Genomic DNA, 24161 nt, shown 5'->3' with positions numbered 1-24161 from the left:
CCAAGTACGTGATAGATGCCTGAAAAAATTGTGATTTCTGAAGATTACACTTAAGACCGGCAGTCTGTAAGACATGAAAAAGTGTGTGGAGATATTAAAGATGTTCTTCAGTGGTGGAGCCAGTGACAACAATGTCGTCCATGTAATTGATACACCCAGGGACAGGGAGCAATAATTGTTCCAAGAATCGCTGAAAGAGAGCAGGGGTGCTAGCAACCCCTAATGGCAAGCGTTGGTATTGATAGAGGCCGAAAGGCGTGTGGACCAGAAACTGCTGGGAAGCAGCGTCGAGAGGAAGTTGATGATAAGCTTCTGACAGGTCAATTTTAGAAAAATACTGGTCTCCAGCAAGTTTAGTGAACAGTTCTTCAGGACGGGGCATAGGTTAAGTGTCAATGAGGCACTGAGCATTTACAGTGGCTTTGAAATCACCACAGAGATGAATATCACCATTTGGCTTATCAACGACAACAACAGGAGAGGACCGCTCACTGGAAGTGACAGGAAGCAAGACCCCTGAAGTAGTGAGACGATCCAACTCCTGTTTTACCCGATCACGAAGGTCCACAGGAATGGGCCGAGCCCAAAAAAACTTAGGCCGAGCAGTGGGTTTGAGCATGATATGAGCTTCAAAGTCGTTTGCACGGCCTAACCCAGGAGAAAAAAGGGACAAAAATGTCGTCGACAAGGAATCCAGTTGAGCATAAGGAATAGCATCAGAGACAATATTGACAGAGTAATCTATGGAGAACCCAAAAACGCGAAAGGCATCGAAACCAAAAAGATTTTCTGCATTGCTCTGGTCGGCTACAAATATGGGAACAGTGCGAACGATGGATTTGTAAGATACCTCAGCATGAAACTGTCCCATGAGAGAAATCTTCTGTTTATTGTACGTCCGTAATTGCCGAGTGACAGGTGACAGGAGTGGAGAACCCAACTGAAGATACGTCTGAGAATTAATTATAGTGGCAGCAGAACCGGTATCCCCCTGCATGCGAACATCTCGACCAAGGATTTGGACAGTGAGGAATAACTTCCCTGAAAGGGAAGAAGTGCAATTGACAGACAACACAGAATCGGAATCAGCATCATGTTCATGAACATCATGTATGCGGTCGGATTTACAAACAGAAGACACATGACATTTCTTTTTGCAATTGTGACACACAGCCCAACGTTGGGGACAATCCTCGCGTGAATGTTTCGTAAAACACCGCAGACATGAAGGAAGTTTCCGGGGGTTTTGCTGCAGTTTCTTAGCGGGTTGTTTATGGTTACGCTGAGGCTGCGTGTGGGAGCACACTGTGGCCACGTCGGCCGGCGGGGACGCGCTGCACGCGTCGTCAACAGTGCACAGAGGTTGTATTCCCTGACATCACCCCACACCTCTATTTGCACCCCAGCGGCGCGAGAAATTTCAAAAGACTGCGCAATGGAGAGAACTTCATCTAGAGTCAGATTTGCCAACTGAAGGGCCCGTTGCCAAAAGTCTTTGTCGGGCGCCGACCGGGTAATAGCATACCGTACCATGGAATCGGCATAGGATTCTTTGTGAACGTCAGTAACAAATTGACACTTTCGACTGAGGCCGTGAAGTTCAGCAGCCCAAGCGCGATAGGAGTGATGTGGCTGTTTGTGACAATGATAAAAGGCAACACGAGAAGCTACCACATGCGTTTGCTTTTGAAAATAGACAGACAGAAATGAGCACATTTCAGCAAAGGACAAAGACGCAGGATCCTTCAAAGGAGCCAATTGCGACAACAACCAATACATTTGAGGTGAAATCCAGGAAAGGAACAGAGACTTACATGGTTGTTCGTCCGTGACATGAAATGCCAAGAAGTGCTGTCGAAGACATTTTTCATAATCAGACCAGTCTTCCGCCATCTCGTCGTAAGGGGGAAACGGAGGTATAGCCAACGACGAGAAACGCCCCGTATTTGACACTGCGACGAAATTGTGAATCGCTGCTGTTAGAAGCGTTTGCTGTTCATGGAGATTTTGCAATAGTTGCTCGACAGTAGCCATGGAAACCTGTGGGTCAACGGTGAAAAGGAAAAATCAACTACCTCGTCGCCAATTGTAATAACGTCAAGTTTAACACATATATTTCAGAACGACACAACACATATAAGTCACAGAGTAAGTTGACAAGCAAGACATGTGTACACATTAGCATTCGAATGAGCACTGAGTCCCAGTCTAGCGGCCGCTGCCCGGCTGGCCGCTTAGGTGGCGCAGCTGCTGCATGGCTTGCAGACAGCGCCGCACGTAGAGGACGCGCGGAATTGCGCGGCGGTGCTTTGAATGATCGGCGAGTCACAACAGATAATCACTTATGTGCCAGTAATGACAGATAATGACAAATGGCTGGTTTCCTAGGCCGAATATTTTTCAATGTGGCTGGTCTCCAACGTGTTCAGTTTGCTGTGCTTTTTCGTTGATTTTGCAAGAGTGATCTGACTTTTTTTTATATACTATGGGGTATCAGTACTGTCTCTTACTAATTTACTTGGTATAAATCTCTCAATTACTGTTGATACTGTTTCCTTTCAATCAATCAGTCTATGCTGACATAGTTAGTTTGGAATGAATGGAAATTCTCTTGTAGTAAGGTACCATCAAATTTTCACCTGCTTTTTTAAGTGGATATATTTTACATTTATTTTTGACTAGCTTAGCACCTGCTGCTTCGCTCACATAGACTGTATAACCTGCAAAGATTTTATTTTTTTATTTTTTTTTAATCTAATTTTTATGATGTTCACAAATTGCAACACCTTCTAAGCATTTCAAGCAAATTAAATCCATATAAGATGGTCTTTTCTGAATGTACTTGTGACAAAAAGTAATTCTGTTAGCTGGAGTCCAACTTTTTTTTTAATCATGCCTTTTGCATTCTTGAGGAGATATTTCCATAGAAACTTCCATCTTGTAACAAATATTTCTTTATATACTGGTATAACTAAGAACTGAAATACCAAATTTCATAAATTTAGCTTTAAAGTTTTTTTTAATACAATGAAATATTTTCTTAAGAATTTGCATCCCATATTGCACCCCCTTAGGGATTGAATTTCCAGAAACACCGAAACACATATTTTTTTATTTCTAACAAGGAAGTTAAATACCATCTGGCATAGATGTAGCTTTAAAAATCCTTTAGTAGTTCTTTCGTAATTATTTTCAAAAAAACTTTCACCTACTATTTTACCCCCTTAGTGATGCTGAAACATGTATTTCTTTATTTCTGACTGAGAAACCAAATACCAGTTTTCATAGGTCTAATTTCAAAATTGCCTTACTAGTGACATTTTTCAAAAAAAAAAAAAATAAATAAATAAATAAATAAATAAATAAAAATAAAAATAACCTTCATCTCCTATTTCACCCCCTTAGGAGTGGAATTTCGTACAATCCCTTCTTAAACAATATGTGATCCACACTCTCTCCTAACCTCAATTTTCTATCCTTAGCAGTTTGGGCTGGGAAATGATGAGTCAGTGAATCAGTCTGACCCTATTCTGCCCCCTTAGGAGTTGAATTTCCAAAAAGAGTGAAACATGTATTTTTTCATCTCTAACCGAGAAACCAAGCACTAATTTTCAAAGATTTAGCTTGAAAAAGGCTTTCGTAATGAAATAGTTTCCTAAAACATTTCATTCCCTATTTTACCCCCTTTGAGGTTGAATATCCAAAAACAGTGACATGCATCCATTTTATTTCTAACAGAGAAGGCACAGACAGATTTTTATAGTTTTGCTTCAAAAATATTTGCACAATGAAATATTCCCATAAAAACTTTCTTCTCCCATTTCACCATCAAAGGCATTGAATTTCCAAAAAACAGTGACACACATTTTTTTTATTTATGAGGAGCAAAATTTAAATTTTCACAGATTTAGCTTTAAAATACTTTCATAATAAAATATTGTTATAAAAAATCTCAGGCCTTATTTCACCCCCTTAGGGGTTCAGTTTCCAAAAACACTGAAACACATACTTCTTTATTTGTAACCGAGAAGTCAAATACCAATGTTCGTACATGTAGCTTTAGTGCTTCTTTAATAAAGATATATTTTCAAAAGAAGCTTTCACCCACTATTTCACCCCCACAGCGTCAAATTTCCAAAAATGCTGAAACATGCATTTCTTTATTTCTGACTATGAAACCAAATACCAATTTTACTATATCTAGCTTCAAAATTACCGTAATAGCAACATTTTTCAAGAAAACCTTTCATACCCTATTTCACCCTCTTAGGGTTGGAATTTTGAAAAATTGCTTCTTGAACAGTGCCTACTGTATAAAACCCACACCTCCAAATATCAAGATTCTATCCTTACTGGTTTGGGCTGGGCGATAATGAATTAGTCAGTCAGTCAGGACATTGCCTTTCATATATAGGAATGGGTTTGGATGTTGTAGTACTCAGTTTCATTACAGTGACTTTGTGGTCACTAATCCCGGTATCCATCATGATGTTTCCTTGTTGCTCAGGGTTATTTGTTGCTAATCAAGTGTGTTTTCACAACCATTTACATTTTGAGTGGGCTCCTGAACTAACTACTCAACATAATTTTTGGATAAAGCATGTAGTACAGCTTCAGACTATAAAAAAATTGTGTTTCAGCATATTATAGTTTTAAAGCAAATTGCAAAAATGATAAATAATACAAGAGCATTCTTACCAATTCAGTGTAATTAATGCAGTCTTGAGTCGCATGTTTGGCGTCCTGCACAGAGCCATAACACCTGGAGTCTCATGTAAACGTTTCTCTTCACTAAGTGAACGTTTTAAAGTCATGCGTTGCTAGTGAACAAAGAAAACTTTATTAACATTTCTTTACATTAACTGATTTATTTTAAGGCACTAGAATATGATGTAAGACTATGGGGAGTCTATATGAGCACATCACTATAATGCATGGTTCAAATTTTCACAACTACTTTAGGTTGTACAAGAAGATCCTAAGGAAATTGATTTGTAAAACTCAGCAACTTCACAATAACAGATATATAAGTGAATGCAACAATAAATTTATGGCAATGCAGGACACTGTCAAGGGAACACCGAAAACCAGTAATAACCTGAAGCAAGGAATGTATATGAGGGGTGTTCAATAAGTAATGCAACACATTTTTTACTTGGAAAATTTCAGTTGTAAAAAGGTGAAATTTGTTGTGGGACATCATGGAATATTCCTGCTTCAGCACCTATAACTGTGTGTTCCAAGCAGAGAGCTGTCACTGAGTTTCTTTTGCAGAATATCAGAGCATCATGGATATTCATAGCTGCTTGAAGACTGGGGCAGAGACATTGCAGTGAACAAAATCAGAGTAGGTTCCTGGGGGCATCTGCCATGATGATAAGGCCGCGCGAATGTGTCCAATCTCCCGTGTGCCACCTGGCCACACACACAGAAATGACTTCAGCATGTCTGTTGACACAAAAGTGCAAATGAACTTCCGTTTCTACATGACAATGCAAGGCCTCACACTAGTCCGTGCACCTGAGCAGAGATCACAACAGTTAATTGGACTGTCCTTCCTCATCCCGATACAGCCTGTATCTCGCTCCTTCCGACTTCCATCAGTTTGGCCCAATGAACGATGCACTCTGTGGGAAGCAGTATGTAAATGATGGGGAGGTTATTGATGCAACAAAACGTTGGCTCCTACATCGACCAGTAGAGTGGCACCACACAATCATACAGGCTCTCCCAGTATGCTGGCGAAAGGCTGTCGTTGCATTGTGTTAAATGGAGATTATGTTGAAAAACAGGGTTTTGTAGCCAGAAGAGTGAGGAGTAATACAGTGTATCGGAATCCTGAATAAAATCAACTTGCTTTCAGGAAAATATTATTGCATTACTTACTGAAAGCCCATTGTATATATGCAACAGTAGTAATCTAGTTACAGACACAAGAGAAATACGTGATACATTTATTCTACACTTCACCAGCAGTGCTAATAGCCTATCATCTGTGTGTACATTCCCTTCTAAAGCTTTCATAACGAAAGGTACAACAACAGTAACATCACTATTTTAACACTTGCATTTCAAACATTAAGTTCCGAAAATTATGAGATTGATGAAGCAGACATGCTTCTAGCACTGATGGATTACAATAAAAGTTGACATTCAAAGTACTAAAACACTATGTGACATTATCAACTGTTCTATGTGTATTGGAATTTTTCCTGCAGCTTTCAAGTGGACTTAGACAGTTTCACTATTCAGGAAAGGCAATAGGCACCACATTAATTACTTTAACTGCAACCTATTAAACTTCCTTAGAATATTTGAAAAGTTCACCAACATACATCTAATGATTTTTCTTGAAACAAACTTATTATCAGAACACCAGTTTGGCTTTTGGAAAAACAGATAAATGAGTGATGCAATTTTCATTGTCACAGACTACATTATACAAGTGTGTTTACTGAGAAATACTATCTCCTGCGCCCTTTACAGACATCACAGAAGTAGTTGATCTTTTAAACCACTCCCAGCTGGTAGATAAGCTGGAAACTTATGGAATTAGAGGTGTCTGGAATGAGTGGTTCCACTTGTATCTTTCAAACAAGAAACAGCTGGTTGAGCTTACAACTTAACAAAGAAGAAAGTTCATTCAAGGCTTCAGCCTAGGGCCTTTCCTCATATGCTATACATCAATGACTTAGAAAAATTTGCCATCTGCAGTTCCTGCCATTTTTCTGACAACATAAACCAGATCTTCTGGAATGCCTTACTGGAATGTGTGAGGACTGTAATAATTGATACCAGTTACTTTATTACTGGCTATTTAACAACAAACTACTGCTAAATAAGAGCAAACAGTCTCCACAGCCTTCTAGGCCATCACAGAACAGTGGAATCTACGCAGAGCTCTTATCTCTTCATAATCAAGTAATAGAACAAATAAATGAAATAGATTTTCTTGGATTATGGATAGACATTTCTCTACAGTGTAATCTGCACAAAAATGCACTACTTAAAAGAATGTGCAGCTTTTGATATGTTGTAAGGGTATTCCAATAAAGCTGTGACTTCGTTATGTATAGATCATTTTATTTTGTTCTAGTGCATTCAGTTGTATCTTACAATATACCTTCTGGTGCATATTAGATTAAATGTATACCCAAGAATTTTTATGGTGTAGAAAAGAATCTTAAAGATAACAGGAAAGAACCATGTCACACTACTACAAGAGCAATATTCAAGGCACTAATTTATTTATTTTGCATATGGAAATACAGCAACAATATTTTATATAAGTACAACAATATGTAAATGAAATGTATAAAACAAAACAATGTGTAAATAGTACATGTGTAAAAAGCAAGCACTAGCACAAAAAGGATAAAGTACAAACACTCAAGACAAAATAACTACACGTTAAAAGCTTGGCAAGCCTGTCTAGAAACTCATTCATATATTTAAAGCTCAATATCTAGATTGCACAGCCAATCCAAAGCAGAGGCTTTCACATATATGACCTCAGAGACAGGTCCGGCGTATCTTCTTAAGGGGCATTCCTCAATAATATGGCAGACGTTCTGTTCTGGTGCTCCACAGTCACAGGCTGGTGAGTCACATAGACCCCACTTGTACTTATATGCATTGCATCTTGCATGGCCCGTTCTGATACGGTTTAATTTAGTCCAGGTACATCTCTTCAGGTCACAGCCTGGTAATTTCAGAGTAGGATCTTGGCTACCTTGTTTATTAATTACAGAATCATTCCAAAAGTGCCGCCATTGCTCCTTGATGTCAGGTTGATCTTCTTGTATATTAACCCATATAGGCTTCCATGACTTCAAGCAGGTCAATGGTATTTGGTTCAAAATATCGCGGATTGGTAGATTCTGCAGGTAATCGGAGTCATGAATTTTTGACCACTCTCTTGCTGCTGCTTCTTGCCTTCACAATTATGGAGGTCGGATATTGCTTAGAGTACGCAGCCAAGGGACTGGGGTGGATTTAATAGTACCCGTTATTATTCTCATACACTCATTCAACTGGACGTTGATTTTCTTAGTATGAGTGCTCGAATGCCAGACAGCAGAGCAATATTTGGCAACAGGATATACCAGGGCTATTGTGGCAGTGCGTAAGGTGGATGCTTGAGCTCCCCAAATCGAGCCAGCCAATTTTCTCAGGATGTTGTTGCGACTCTTTAGCTTTTGGCTTACGTTTTCTAGATGTTTTTTGTAAGTCAGCAAGCGGTCTAGTGTTATGCCAAGGTATTTGGGATTGAAGTTGTGTTTGACTCTTTGTTCACAGAAGTTCACATTCAGTTCCTGGTGGTCCAATTTATTGTTCAAGTGGAAAGCACACACCTCAGTCTTGGTTGGATTAGGGCAGAGTCACCATTTTTTATAATAGGAATTCAAGGACTCCAGATCTTCTGTGAGTACGTTCGCTCCTTCCCCAAGTGTTTTAGTTTGTACAACTAGTGCCAAATCATCGGCGTATAAAAATTTCCTGCTGACTGTATTTGGCAAGTCACTAATACACAAATTAAAAAGGGTTGGAGCCAACGCAGATCCTCGAGAGAGGCCTTTTTTTTTTTTTTTTTTTTTTTTAATACGATCTGCTGGTGTTGTGGCTGATGCTCACTTTGAAAGGCCTTTTTGTCAGCATGTTGTTCATTAAGGTTGCCAGTTTTAAACTAGTTATGTGTCTCTTGAACTTAAGCATAAGACCCTGGAGCCACACAGTGTTGTATGCCGACGTCAGATCAACAAAAGCTACACTTGACTTCATCCTGTTCTGGAATCTGCTTTCTATATATGATGTTAGGGCTAAAACTTGTTCGCCACATTTGTGCTTGTTTCTGAAACCTGCCTGATATGGAGGGGTTATTCCATCCACGGTGTCCTGCGTTCTATTAAGTATTAGGCATTCCAACAACTTAAAGCATACACTCAAGAGGGTGATGGGGCGGTAGCTGGTTGGATCTTCGGGTAGCTTTCCAGGTTTAAGGATTGCTGGCGTGTGGGCTATTTTAAATTGTGGTGGGACTATTCCAGTGTTTAAAATGTTGGTGTAAAAGTTTCTTAGCCACGCTTTTCCATTAGGTCAGAGGTGTTTTATAAATTCTGCGAATATACCATCCAATCCCGGTGCTTTGTGTACTTTTAAGGTCTTTATCGCACCCTTGATTTCCTCTTCGCTAAATGGTGACAAAAGCGATGTATCATCATTCAGAGTTTTATCAAGTTCTTGTAGTTCTTCTTTAGTTTCTCCTTCAGTTGTTGGATCAAGAGGGGTTTTCTCAGCACGCACCTTTATGTGCAATGCCATCTCCGATGGTTTTATTTTAGGTTCCTTGTGGCGTGCTGAAGAGGAGTTACCAAGTTTCCTCAATAATGACCAGGCTTTTCTGGTGGAATGTGTAAAATTCAGCTGGGATGTGAATTCCTGCCACTTGTGTTTTCTGTGTGTGTTTAGTCCCTCTAATATTTGTCCACCAATTTCAGGGTTTCCTGTTTCTTGGTATTTATGATAACGTTTGTTAATATTATTGTCAGAGCTAGGAATATACTGTTGTCTAACTCCGCGTGGTATATTCCTTTTGGCTGCAGCGATGATGACTCCAGTGAATCGTTTATAGTTTTCTTGCTTTGGGGTAATCAAGTGCCAAATTTTGATCAACTTCCTGAGCATATTTTGTCCAATTGGCTTTCTTAAAGTTCCATCGCGGTTTATTGATAGATTTTACTACTGGGATTTGGAGGCCTATGTTAAGTATGGTGGGACAATGTTGGCTCTTTGGAATGTGTTTCAGGACTCTTTTTGTATGGTATGGTGGGACTCTATCTGATCACTGGACACAATGCAGAGATCAAGATTGGTATCTGTTTGCCATCTGGCCAACTGGAATGTCTTAGGGTCCTTGGCATCATATATCACGAACATGTCTTGTGCTTCAATCCACTCAGACAGAGTTTCTCCATTTTCGTCAACGTTGCCATGCCTCCAGAGAGTGTGGTGGCTATTAAAATCTCCCACATACACGCAGGGGTTGGGCAGTACTGGTAAAGCTGGTGTTGGCCATTTACTTTGTGGGGGCTTATAAACAGCTGCTATGGTCATTCCATTAAGTTCAATAGCAATTATTTCTATGTCATTAATTTCTTGGCATATCACTTCTTTGTATCCAGCAATGTTGTTACCAAGATACAGAGTGGATCTATGAATGTGCAATGGCAGTGCTGTGAACATCCTGTAGCCTGGGATGGTGCATGCTGTTATGAGCTCCTGCACTTGATGAGTTTCTTGGAGTGCTATGATGTCAATTTTATGATCGTCAGCCAGCTTGCTTATGTAGTCACATTTATCCCTTGTCAAGCCTTCTACATTAATTTGCAGAACATGGATGATGGGTCCAATATCTTTAGTCTGTCGGCTCTCAGAAGAGCCTTTCTCAATGATAGCATTCTTCTTTTTCTTGTTTTGTCACTGTGTGTGGCCATGAGAGATCTATGATCTAGTTCGGCTGCCATTTGTGTACACTTTCTGCCGTCCTGCTATTGCAGTCCGTTGCCCGGGGTGCACCATCTTGGAGGTGGTCTACATGTCCCAAGGCACTAATTATTTTACTTGTTCCATTTATTTAATTCTTGAGATAGACACTTCCATAAAAAAAATCTGCTTTTCTTCCAACTGAAAATGGTGTTCATTACCATCACACTAGAAGCCACAACAACACCCATCTAACAATTCATAGGCTTAATAAAGTTCACAATAGTTTGAGACACACTGCCTGACAATAAAAGTGAGGCATACAGAAGACATGGTCTGATGTTAATGGAATTTCATACATGTACATACCATCAGTGGGTATGTAAATAATTCGATCTGAAAGTCTCTGTGACAGATTGAGTGGCCGCCAGAGTGCATGTGTGTTGTTTCTGTTTAGTGTTGTTACCAGGCTTAGTAGGGTATAAGGGATATGAACAGCATCAGATGTTGAGTGATCACTGTGAAGGACATGAGATGGCATGTACTCATGTGGCAGTGTTAATAGTGTACAACATAGTTTGAAAGGGGCCTCACTGTGGATCTCCATTTGGCCAGCTGGTTAAATCATGCCCGCCATTTGTGGGGGATTCAGAAGTGACAGCAGCCTGATCTTGAGCGCACATGTCATCAGGGTTTCTGTTGACTATGTCTGACAACAAGGGAGTATCACTGATTCATGCACCAAGCACATTGTAACTCTCTGCACCTGTGTCTGCCATCCCAAAACTAGTAATGGACTACCTTTAACATTCCATGTCATTCCGTGCCATTGGCCAAGGACTAGCCATTTCCAGACTAGGGAATTACAATAACATGCATAGGCTGCCACTAACACCACAAGAGAAACAGCTGTGTTTGGAGTGCTGCCATGACCAGGAAGCAACAATCACTGCTGACTGACAGCTTTGGATTGTATTCAGCAATAAATCGTGGTTCCACACTACCCTAGATGTCCATTGTTGGTGAGTAAGGCAGCAACCTAGGAAGAGGAGGGGAGGGGAAGAAAACCAATGTGCACTCCGTGTGCATACTGGGGGGGAGTCATTACAGATGTGGAAAGGGTCCTTCCGGATGCCATGAAGGGTACAGGGTGCACCCACCTTCAGGTGGTCGCTCATGTTGGCACCAATAATGTGTGTCGCTATGGATTGGAGGAAATCCTCTCTGGTTTCTAGTGGCTATCTGATTTGATGAAGACTGCCAATCTCATTAGCAGGATGAAAGCAGAGCTCACCGTCTGCAGCATCGTCGACAGGACTGAGTGCGGACCTTTGGTACAGAGCTGAGTGGAGAGTCTGAATCAGAGGCTGAGATGGTTCTGTGTCCGTGTAGGCTGCAGATTCCTCAACTTGCGCAATGGGGTCGTGGGGTTTCAGGTTCTGCTGGATAGGTCAGGAGTCCACTACACACAGCAGGCGGCTACATGGGTAGCAGGGGTTGTGTGGTGGACTGGGCGGTTTTTTAGGTTAGGTGGCCTCGGGCAAGTACAGAAAGGGCAACGGTCTTAAAGGGTGCGGGGAAAAGTCAGGACATGCAGGGACCAAGCAGCAGTCGGTATTGTAATTGTAAACTGTCGAAGCTGCGTTGGTAAAGTACTGGAACTTCAAGCACTGATAGAAAGCACCGAAGCTGAAATCGTTATAGGTACAGAAAGCTGGCTGAAGACAGAGATAAATTCTGCCGAAATTCTTACAAAGGCACAGGCGGTGTTTAGAAAGGATAGATTGCATGCAACCAGTGGTGGTGTGTTTGTCGCTGTTAGTATTAGTTTATCCTGTAGTGAAATAAAAGTGGATAGTTCATGTGAATTACTATGGGTGGAGGTTATACTCAACAACCAAGCTAGGTTAATAATTGGCTCCTTTTACCGACCTCCTGACTCAACAGCATTAGTGGCTAAACAACTGAGAGAAAATCTGGAATACATTTCATATAAATTTCATCAGCATGTTATAGTCTTAGGCGGAGATTTCAATTTACAAGATATAGACTGGGACACTCAGATGCTTAGGACGGGTGGCAGGGACAGAGCATCGAGTGACATTATACTGAGTGCACTATCTGAAACTTACCTCGAGCAGTTAAACAGAGTACTGACTCTTGGAGATAACATCTTGGACCTACTAATAACAAACAGACCTGAACTTTTTGACTCTGTAAGCGCAGAACAGGGAATCAATGATCATAAGGCCATTGCAGCATCCCTGAATATGGAAGTAAATAGGAATATAAAAAAAGGGAGGAAGGTTTATCTGTTGAGCAAGAGTAATACGAGGCAGATTTCAGACTACCTAACAGATCAAAATGAAAATTTATGTTCCGACACTGGTAATGTTGAATGTTTATGGAAAAAGTTCAAGGCAATCGTAAAATGCATTTTAGACAGGTACGTCTGAGTAAAGCTGTGAGGGATGGGAAAAACCCACTGTGGTTCAACAACAAAGTTAGGGAACTACTGTGAAAGCAAAGAGAGCTTCATTGCAAATTTAAACACAGCCAAAACCTCTCAGACAAACAGAAGCTAAACGATGTCAAAGTTAGCGTAAGGAGGGCTATGCATGAAGCGTTCAGTGAATTCGAAAGTAAAATTCTATGTACCGACTTGACAGAAAATCCTAGGAAGTTCTGGTCTAAGGTTAAATCAGTAAGTGAATCGAAAGAGTATATCCAGACACTCTGGGATGACAATGGCATTGAAACGGAGGATGACATGCATAAAGCTGAAATACTAAGCACCTTTTTCCAAATCATCCACGAACAAAAAAATGGCTGACATCGAAATAAGTGTCCAAGGAATAGAAAAGCAACTGAACAGAGGAAAGTCCACTGGACCTGACCGGATACCAATTCAATTCTACACAGAGTATGCGAAAGAACTTGCCCCCCTTTTAACAGCCGTGTACCGCAAGTCTCTAGAGGTACGGAAGGTTCCAAATGATTGGAAAAGAGCACAGGTAGTTCCAGTTTTCAAGAAGGGTCATCGAGCAGATGTGCAAAAGTATAGGCCTATATCTCTGACATCAATCTGTTGTAGAATTTTAGGACACGTTTTTTTGCTCGCGTATAATGTCTTTTCTGGAAACCCAGAATCTACTCTGTAGGAATCAACATGGATTCCGGAAACAGCGATCGTGTGAGACCCAACTAGCTTTATTTGTTCATGAGATCCAGAAATATTAGATACAGGCTCCCAGGTAGATGCCATTTTCCTTGACTTCCGGACGGTGTTCGATACAGTTCCACACTGTTGCCTGATAAACAAAGTAAGAGCTTACAGAATATCAGACCAGCTGTGTGGCTTTATTGAAGAGTTTTTAGCAAACAGAACACAGCATGTTGTTCTCAATGGAGAGACATCTACAGACATTAAAGTAACCTCTGGCATGCCACAGGGGAGTGTTACGGGACCCCTGCTTTTCACAATATATATAAATGACCTAGTAGATAGTGTCGGAATTTCCATGCGGCTTTACACGGATGATGCTGTAGTATACAGAGAAGTTGCAGCATTAGAAAATTGCAGCAAAATGCAGGAAGATCTGCAGCGGATAGGCACTTTGTGCAGGGAGTGGCAACTGACCCTGATTATATGATAGCGGAACAAACACTGATAGCAGTTACTTCTGTAAAATATGAGGGAGTATGCATATGGAACGATCTGAAGTGGAATGATAATATAAAATTAATTGTTGGTATGGTGGGTGCCAGGTTGAGATTCATTGGGAGAGTCCTTAGAAAATGTAGTCCATCAACAAAGGAGGTGGCTTACAAAACACTCGTTCAACCTATACTTCAGTATTGCTCATCAGTGTGGGATCCGTACCAGGTCGGGTTGACAGAGGAGATAGAGAAGATCCAAAGAAGAGCGGCGCATTTCATCACAGGGTTATTTGGTAAGCGTGATAGCGTTACGGAGATGTTTAGCAAACTCAAGTGGCAGACTGTGCAAGAGAGGCACTCTGCATCGCGGTGTAGTTTGCTGTCCAGGTTTCGAGAGGGTGTGTTTCTGGATGAGGTATAGAATATATTGCTTCCCCCTACTTATACCTCCCGAGGAGATCACGAATGTCAAATTAGAGACATTCGGGCATGCACGGAGGCTTTCCGGCAGTCATTCTTCCCGCGAACCATATGCGACTGGAACAGGAAAGGGAGGTAATGACAGTGGCACGTAAAGTGCCCTGTGCCACACAACGTTGAGTGGCTTGTAGAGTATAAATGTAGATGTAGATGTAGATGAAGAGGTCTTGGTCTTCCAATGTTCTGGTAAGTCACAGTTTGGGGAGCCATTGTATATGACTTCTGGTCATGGCTAGTAGTGACTGAGACAACTGTGACAGCAGATTGGTACATCAGGGACATCCTGTGTCCTCATGTGTTATCTCTCATGCGATAGTATCTCGGTGTCATTTTTCAACAGGGCAATGCTTGTCCACATGTAGCATACATCTGTATGAACTTTTTGCATGATGCTGAGGTAAGATTCCCACGTCTGTTCCTGATAGAACATGTATGAGAGCAACTTGTACATCAACTGCATCCTAGAGCCAATATTCAAGAAACTGAGGAACAGTTACAACTGTTGTAGGCCAGCTTGTCTCCAGAGAGGCTACAACTGCTTTATGACACCCTTCTCAACCGAATCACTGCATGTGTCCAGGCCAGGCAGGGTGCAATGTCATACTGATATGTGAGCTTGTACAGACAAGTTCTTTGTAAATTTGGTTTGATATTGTAACCACTGAAATAACATCATGTAGCCTCTCAAAACCTGTAGCTTCATTTCATTTCATCCACCTGTGTGCTTCACTTCCTTTTGCCAATCAGTGTATGTGAGAAGATTGCTTTATTATAAATTACCAACTTCTATAAAAAATAAAAATGGCTTCTTTAGGAAGAATGTCACAAAATTACTCCTTCAAGATAGTTCTGACTCTATGAATGACTACAAGAAGACCAATTTACATTAACATGCCACTTTCAATCTGTATACATCATATAGTATCTATTTATTTTTATGCTACTTCAGTCAAAGTAATATGTATGTAGTTATTTTAATATATTATAATAAACCAGAATGAAAAATCCTCCTAGAGTAACACAAAAAGTGCTGAGTTCAGGATGTAAAAGAAGGAAACTAGCTTTTCAATGAATTTGGCAGCTTTAAAGACATTTAAATCAAAATATCTTGACATTGTTCGCATATTTTTACTTGTTACTATTACTATCCATGTTACATAATATAATGTGTCGTGTCAAGTAAAGTCGTATAACATGACACATGCCATCATGACATCCAGCATGGCATTTGTCATGTCATGCAACATAACATTAAAGTTTAGGATGCATGCATGCCCACTCTGGGATGCTTCCCATTATAGATGCACCTCCACTCTCAGATATTTCCTGTTGTAGATGTATCCCACTCTACAGAAGCACATAAATTTTTGTCTGTTTTTTTCCTACATCCCTCACCATATATGTAACAGGGGGTGGGTTTGGAGGAGAAATAGTCCCTAGGGGAAAAAAATCAACTCCCTCCCCCATCCAGAAATCAAAAAATTGTTTTAGCATCCACCCAGGAACAAATTCAAAACCCAGAAATTTTATCCCCACCAGAAAAACTTTTTTAGCTATTACATGTATGCTCTTCAAGAATATGATATCATAATTGTTTGATATGACTGGTGCATCCTCTGGATTTTGGGCACAGTCTCATGGACTTTTGTGTACGCATTGCAAGCTGCAGGTGTGCCAACACCTTGCAGCTAAGAGAGCTCACTGCACCAGGGAAGTAGGGTTCATTCATAAAAAAGCATGATCATGTCAAAATGTTTTGATTTAAATACCTTTGAAGCTGCCAGATAAGACAGTAAGCTATTTTTTTTTTTGCTATGATAGGAACATTTTTCATTCCGGTTCCCAACTTTTACTCTACCATAATTTTGACACCAGACTGCCACAGTTTGGCAACTGATGTAGATTTTTGTTGACTCAGGCAGTGAATGATCCGGTACAGGGTTTTTTTATTGACTTTTGAACCATCTTGCTTGAGTTGGGTTTCATTATTCTGGCATCTCTACAGCATAGTATGATAGATCCTGTCCAGTATAGTCTACTGTATCCTCAGAGCACAGAAGTCTCACCGCCACGTCAATGTCACATGAATGCATGAGGTTTTTTGTTTTATTTTTCAATTTTTTTTATGTTTTACCAATTAATTTTAGTTATTTTGTTATTTTCTTTTATATTTTTTAATTTTTAAAAATTTTGTTTAACTTTTTTATTGTTTCTGTTTTATAATTTTTTCTTTCGTAGTTGCACATATTTTGTTCACATACTGGGACTGTAAACCCAAACACATGAAAAAACCATAAATACATAACACAGTGCAAAAAATAACAGCAAACAAAACCACAATACCAAACAAAATATTGTGTGAAGTTTATGATAATAATGTATGTAATTAGTTTATACTACATAGGTAAACCTTCAAAATGACCTTATTACATAGAAAAACTTACTTAAAAGCTTAGTATATCACAAGCTGAATGATTTGCATATCAAATAATAAAAAGCATACCTCTTGTTATGATCTCTTATCTTGAACTTCCTGCCATTAATTATTTAAAATATGCAACAATAGAAATTGACAATTAAGATACTTCCTCAAGAAAAACTCGTGAATAATTTTGGTGCAAAATTTTGAGCAACCAATCATAATTAAGTACATGTACAATTGGCTGAAATAAGCAAAAAATTGTGAAACACTGTATAATGATGAAATACTGTCAACTTTTCAGTCCTGTATGAATATTGACACACTTAAGCTTGTTTTGTCTGAGAATAAATTTTCTGCAAGATAGCATAGTAGTTTTTTAAGAAAATGCAGTAAGACATGTTCTGTTGGTTAGAAATAAGGTGACCTTTTTCTTTACAATTATTTTTGTAGTAATTTTTGGATTTTTTAAATTTTTTATGTCATCATCAATCAAGTTTGAAATGTTTCATCAAACAGTATGTAATTTTGTGCAGGGCTGGTCATAATTCTGATTTCATTCATGCACATCCAAAAATTTTTGAGTGGTTTTAAGCCATTGGTGAATAGAATATTTAATATATAAATAATGAAACAATCATCAACCATTTTTAAATTATATCCAGATGCAGCACTTAAACTACAAACACATTTCTATGAAACACAGTTTCATGTGCAAGTGTGTGGTTTTCTGCACATAGAACCCAAACATTGAAAGACTTTTTCCAACTACTTCTTATAATTACCATAAGAGTATATTTTTTATTATCATCTGCATCACTTTAAATCTCTCAGCATGTGCGATTCATGTAAAACTGAACTTTCTGTGCAGTTTACGTCCAACTTTACACCACTATATCATGGTAATGGATAAAGCTTTTACAGAGCAACAGGACAACCATTAATTAAATGTATTTATCTACTTAGTTATAAAATTCAAACCAATTTGTTCAAGTCTGAGACACAGAAGTGGCGCACTTCAGAAACGCTCCAGGAAAAGGTGTTTTTGGCACATAAAATGCAAACAGTTAAAACTTATCTTAGACCAAGGTCTGATACAGTGGACCACAGTTGAACCATAAGTCTCACTCGAGTCTGAAGTTGTTTAAGGGTGACTGTTTTTGCACATAAAATCCGAACTTTGTATGTACAGATGGTACAATTAGCTGAGCATTAATTTTTGTCCAGTTAAAATCTTTTGCAAAAGGAATTAACCAATTTGAACAGTTTTCTTGGGTGCCACCTCCGGTTTGTTGTTCAAACCTTGCTTAATGTACTGTAATAAGCTATGGTGAGAGATGTTCGAATGGCTATTCAAGTGGCTGCCAGTCTGGGTTAAACCAAAATCTTTTTAACTCATGTTCCTAGTTCAAACATGAACCACTTGCCAAGATCCCCACAAAATGAGATTAGGTGCATGACACTTTAATACATATTTGTTACAGCACTTCCACGCCATGACAACAGAGAGAGTAAAAACATATATTCAGTTGTTTAGTATGTAGTCTGCTTATATATAGACATACATGTTGACAAGGCAAATCAGATGTTAAGATCATAGTTTATGTAATTACTTCATTAAGTACTACACTGTAATGAATTTAAAATTTCAATACAATTTACTGAACTAATAAACAAGAATTCATTCTACACGGAAAATAAGAAATCTGAGCTTAACATCTGAAACTAAATAAAGCCAGATAGTTTGTCCACAGGATCTCTGGGAGGATTTTATTGAATTTTAAGTGTTTCACAAATGTATTTTCACAAACATATTTTCTATTCCAACAATTTTTGTAGTTTTAAGTTCTTCATTACTTTGTAATCTCAATAGTATGATCATTAAATTACAATATAAAGTGTCAGTTTTCAATTTGATGTTGTGTAGCACTTGTCTTTGCAATGACATTACAAATCATGACCAAATCACTGTGTTTTCAAGATAATTATGATAACCTTATCATAATACCATAGTATTTGACAATTCATTTGTAAAGGGCAAATGTTTATTTGCCATTCCTAGTGCTCTTCACCTGTGCCCTAACAGCTATGCGGTTCTGTACTGTGTACATGCTCCTGATTAACATTCATTATTGGGGTTGTTTCAAATCCTAATAGTGTTATTACTTTTCTGTCGAGAAAAATATTAAATTATGAGACTGAATCTAATGCTTGCCTCCCTCCTCCCTTTCATCTTTCTGCTTTATCTATCCTTGTTCTCGCTATAGGCAGGTCTCTCTCAAAGTGGGGTCTGAATGACCAGCACTTCTTTTTTAACTTCCCAGTTATCCCTCTCCACTCCCCAATGAAGCAACTGTTACCTCTAAAAGTTAGGTAGTGTATGGCATTTACTTTTATGTGTCTATCAACAGAACTATATATTTATACCTAAAAACAAAGATGATGTAACTTACCAAACAAAAGCGTTGGTATGTTGATAGACACACAAACAAACACAAACACACACACAAAATTCAAGCTTTCGCAACCCACGGTTGCTTCATCAGGAAAGAGGGAAGGAGAGGGAAAGACGAAAGGATGTGGGTTTTAAGGGAGAAGGTAAGGAGTCATTCCAATCCCGGGAGCGGAAAGACTTACCTTAGGGGGAAAAAAGGACGGGTATACACTCACTCACACACACACACACATATCCATCTGCACATATACAGACACAAGCAGACATTTGTAAAGGCAATGAGTTTGGGCAGAGATGTCAGTCAAGGCGGAAGTACAGAGGCAAAGATGTTGTTGAATGACAGGTGAGGTATGAGCGGCGACAACTTGAAATTAGCGGAGGTTGAGGCCTGGCGGGTAACGGGAAGAGAGGATATACTAAAGGGCAAGTTCCCATATCCAGAGTTCTGACAGGTAGGTGTTAGTGGGAAGTATCCAGATAACCCGGACGGTGTAACACTGTGGCAAGATGTGCTGGCCGTACACCAAGTCATTTTTAGCCACAAGGTGATCCTCATTACCAACAAACACTGTCTGCCTGTGTCCATTCATGCGAATGGACAGTTTGTTGCTGGTCATTCCCACATAGAAAGCTTCACAGTGTAGGCAGGTCAGTTGGTAAATCACGTGGGTGCTTTCACACGTGGCTCTGCCTTTGATCGTGTACACCTTCCGCGTTACAGGACTGGAGTAGATGGTGGTGGGAGGGTGCATGGGACAGGTTTTACATCGGGGACGGTTACAAGGGTGGGAGCCAGAGGGTAGGGAAGGTGGTTTGGGGATTTCGTAGGGATGAACCAAAAGGTTACAAAGGTTAGATGGACGGTGCAAGGACACTCTTGGTGGAGTGGGGAGGATTTCATGAAGGGTGGATCTCATCTCATGGCAGGATTTGAGGAAGTCGTATCCCTGCTGGAGAGCCACATTCAGAGTCTGATCCAGTCCCGGAAAGTATCCTGTCACAAGTGGGGCACTTTTGGGGTTCTTCTGTGGGAGGTTCTGGGTTTGAGGGGATGAGGAAGTGGCTCTGGTTATTTGCTTCTGTACCAGGTCGGGGGGTAGTTGTGGGATGCGAAAGCTGTTTTCAGGTTGTTGATGTAATGGTTCAGGGTTTCCAGACTGGAGCAGATTCGTTTGCCACAAAGACCTAGACTGTAGGGAAGGGACCATTTGATATGGAATGGGTGGCAGCTGTCATAATGGAGGTACTGTTGCTTGTTGGTGGGTTTGATGTGGACGTATGTGTGAAGCTGACCATTGGACAGATGGAGGCCAACGTCAAGGAAAGTGGCATGGGATTTGGAGCAGGACCAGGTGAATCTGATGGAACCAAAGGAGTTGAAGTTGGAGAGGAAATTCTGGAGTTCTTCTTCACTGTGAGTCCAGATCATGAAGATGTCATCAATAAATCTGTACCAAACTTTGGGTTGGCAGGCCTGGGTAACCAAGAAGGCTTCCTCTAAGCGACTCATAAATAGGTTGGCATACCAGGGGGCCATCCTGGTACCCATGGCTGTTCCCTTTAATTGTTGGTATGTCTGGCCTTCGAAAGTGAAGAAGTTGTGAGTCAGGATGCAGCTGGTTAAAGTAATGAGGAAAGAGGTTTTAGGTAGGGTGGCAGGTGATTGGCGTGAAAGGAAGTGCTCCATTGCAGCGAGGCCCTGGACGTGCGGAATATTTGTGTACAAGGAAGTGGCATCAATGGTTACAAGGATGGTTTCCGGGGGTAACAGATTGGGTAAGGATTCCAGGCATTCGAGAAAGTGGTTGGTGTCTTTGATGAAGGATGGGAGACTGCACGTAATTGGTTGAAGGTGTTGAATTACGTAGGAAGAATGACAATGGATCGGTCAGCCTTCAGATCACGGATAGCCTGGGCTTCAGCAGTGGTGATGTTGGGAGTAGGATTAAGGTTTTTCATGAAGGATGGAGAGGCAAGGCTGGAAGTGAGAAATTCCTGGAAGGTTTGGAGAGAGTGATTTTGAGGAAGAGGAGGTGGGTCCCGCTGTGACAGAGGACGGAACTGTTCCAGGCAGGGTTCAATTTGGATAGTGTCTTGGGGGGTTGGATCATTAGGAGTAGTATTAGGATTATTTTTCTTCGTGGCAAAGTGATATTTCCAGCAGAGAGTACGAGAGTAGGACAGTAAATCTTTGACGAGGGCTGTTTGGTTGAATCTGGGAGTAGGGCTGAAGGTGAGGCCTTTGGATAGGACAGAGGTTTCGGATTGGGAGAGATGTTTGGAGGAAAGGTTATCTACTGAATTAGGGTTGTGGTTCCAGATTGTGTTGATTAGAATTTTGAGGTTTTGGGGGGAGTGGAGCTGGAAGTGGGAGACTGAGTAGATGGGAGAGAATGGGTCTGTGTGCAATGAGAGGAGGTTGAGGTTTGCTGGAAAGGTTGTGGAGGGTGAGTGAGTTGCCTTTCCGGAGGTGGGGAAGCAGGAGATTGGATAGTTTTTTGAGGTGGGGGGTGGCATACTGTTCTAATTTGCGGTTGGCCTGTAGGAGGATGCTCTGAACAGCCGGTGTGGATGTGGGAGAGGAAAGATTCAGGACTTTTATTAAGGATAGGAGTTGACGGGTGTGTTCATTGGCTGAGTTGATGTGTAGGTGAAGGATTAGGCGGGTGAGAGCTATGGTTTGTTCAGTTTGGAACTGGTATAGGGACTGATGGAAAGAAGGGTTACAGCCAGAGATAGGAACTTTAAGTGTGAGGCCTTTGGGGGTAATGTCAAATGTCAGACAAGCTTGAGTAAATATACTTAGCCTCCTGAAGGTGTGTATGGGAAGAAACTCTGTCTTGTAATTTTGTAATATATTTCTTTGCAGTTTTGCTGCCAGTTTCAGACATTCTGTTTTACGAACAAATATGCTACATTAAAGAAAACACAAAAGATCTGGTACAGTACAACAAATATACAACTGTTGTCAGGTCACTGAAGAAGCCAATCATATACTGCTCACAGTTTGTAAGTCAAACACATCGTTAGCAGACCCTCTGACTACAATTGTATTAGTTTTTCACTTTTACTGTGTCTTGGCTGCAACAGAAGTATTTTTTCCCAATGGAAACCTGAGGTACACATTTGTGAATGTTCAGCATTTTCATGTGCAAGTGCTGCCAGCTTTGAGCATTACTATGAAAATATCAGAAAGTCCTTGTAGCAGTGTGCAGCAGCTTGTGACTGCCAGAATACACTGATGTGGTTGGTTTGCTTTATTCTATTGTATAATTGAATATTATTTTTGTTATTTTGCACGGTAATTATTGAGTGATCATTTTACTATTTACCACAATAGTGAATATTTCATAATTAGTTCTTTTAGTCTATAAAATGAAGACAAGTGTACAAAGAATGTTTTGACAAGGGGTACATAATTTTGTATAAATCTTGCATCCAAATCATTAAAAACATCACCTACAAGCATTACCACACACATAAAGAAACAACTTCCTTCCACCAGAAAAAAATTCAGATCTGAAAGGGTCAATGAACTAAGTTTTGTAAGTAAATATTACTGTGATATAATATTTGCACTATTTCAGCATTAGTCAGTTGCTATTTAAATACACTCCTGGAAATGGAAAAAAGAACACATTGACACCGGTGTGTCAGACCCACCATACTTGCTCCGGACACTGCGAGAGGGCTGTACAAGCAATGATCACACGCACGGCACAGCGGACACACCAGGAACCGCGGTGTTGGCCGTCGAATGGCGCTAGCTGCGCAGCATTTGTGCACCGCCGCTGTCAGTGTCAGCCAGTTTGCCGTGGCATACGGAGCTCCATCACAGTCTTTAACACTGGTAGCATGCCGCGACAGCGTGGACGTGAACCGTATGTGCAGTTAACGGACTTTGAGCGAGGGCGTGTAGTGGGCATGCGGGAGGCCGGGTGGACGTACCGCCGAATTGCTCAACACGTGGGGCGTGAGGTCTCCACAGTACATCAATGTTGTCGCCAGTGGTCGGTGGAAGGTGCACGTGCCCATCGACCTGGGTCCAGACCGCAGCGACGCACGGATGCACGCCAAGACCGTAGGATCCTACGCAATGCCATAGGGGACCGCACCGCCACTTCCCAGCGAATTAGGGACACTGTTGCTCCTGGGCTATCGGCGAGGACCATTCGCAACCATCTCCATGAAGCTGGGCTACGGTCCCGCACACCGTTAGGCCGTCTTCCGCTCACGCCCCAACATCATGCAGCCCGCCTCCAGTGGTGTCGCGACAGGCGTGAATGGAGGGACGAATGGAGACGTGTCGTCTTCAGCGATGAGAGTCGCTTCTGCCTTGGTGCCAATGATGGTCGTATGCGTGTTTGGCGCCGTGCAGGTGAGCGCCACAATCAGGACTGCATACGACCGAGGCACACAGGGCCAACACCCGGCATCATGGTGTGGGGAGCGACCTCCTACACTGGCCGTACACCACTGGTGATCGTCGAGGGGACACTGAATAGTGCACGGTACATCCAAACCATCATCGAACCCATCGTTCTACCATTCCTAGACCGGCAAGGGAACTTGCTGTTCCAACAGGACAATGCACGTCCGCATGTATCCCGTGCCACCCAACATGCTCTAGAAGGTGTAAGTCAACTACCCTGGCCAGCAAGATCT

The 24161-nt window shown here is 40.9% G+C and overlaps 1 protein-coding gene across 3 annotated transcripts in view; it reads right to left on the bottom strand.

Moving 5' to 3' along the window:
- LOC126088112 (carcinine transporter) overlaps nt 1-24161 on the bottom strand; it is a 382018-nt gene that overhangs the window by 119621 nt on the left and 238236 nt on the right. For all 3 annotated transcript variants that reach the window (XM_049906209.1, XM_049906208.1, XM_049906210.1), the window contains one exon: nt 4699-4820. In XM_049906209.1, coding sequence (XP_049762166.1) covers nt 4699-4820 — 122 coding nt within the window. The remainder of the gene's footprint in view (nt 1-4698; nt 4821-24161) is intronic.

Source organism: Schistocerca cancellata, chromosome 6, assembly GCF_023864275.1.
Source record: "Schistocerca cancellata isolate TAMUIC-IGC-003103 chromosome 6, iqSchCanc2.1, whole genome shotgun sequence".
Lineage (NCBI taxonomy): Eukaryota > Metazoa > Arthropoda > Insecta > Orthoptera > Acrididae > Schistocerca > Schistocerca cancellata.
Note: the sequence above shows the minus strand (reverse complement) of the source record. Positions and strands in the feature narration are given on the sequence as shown.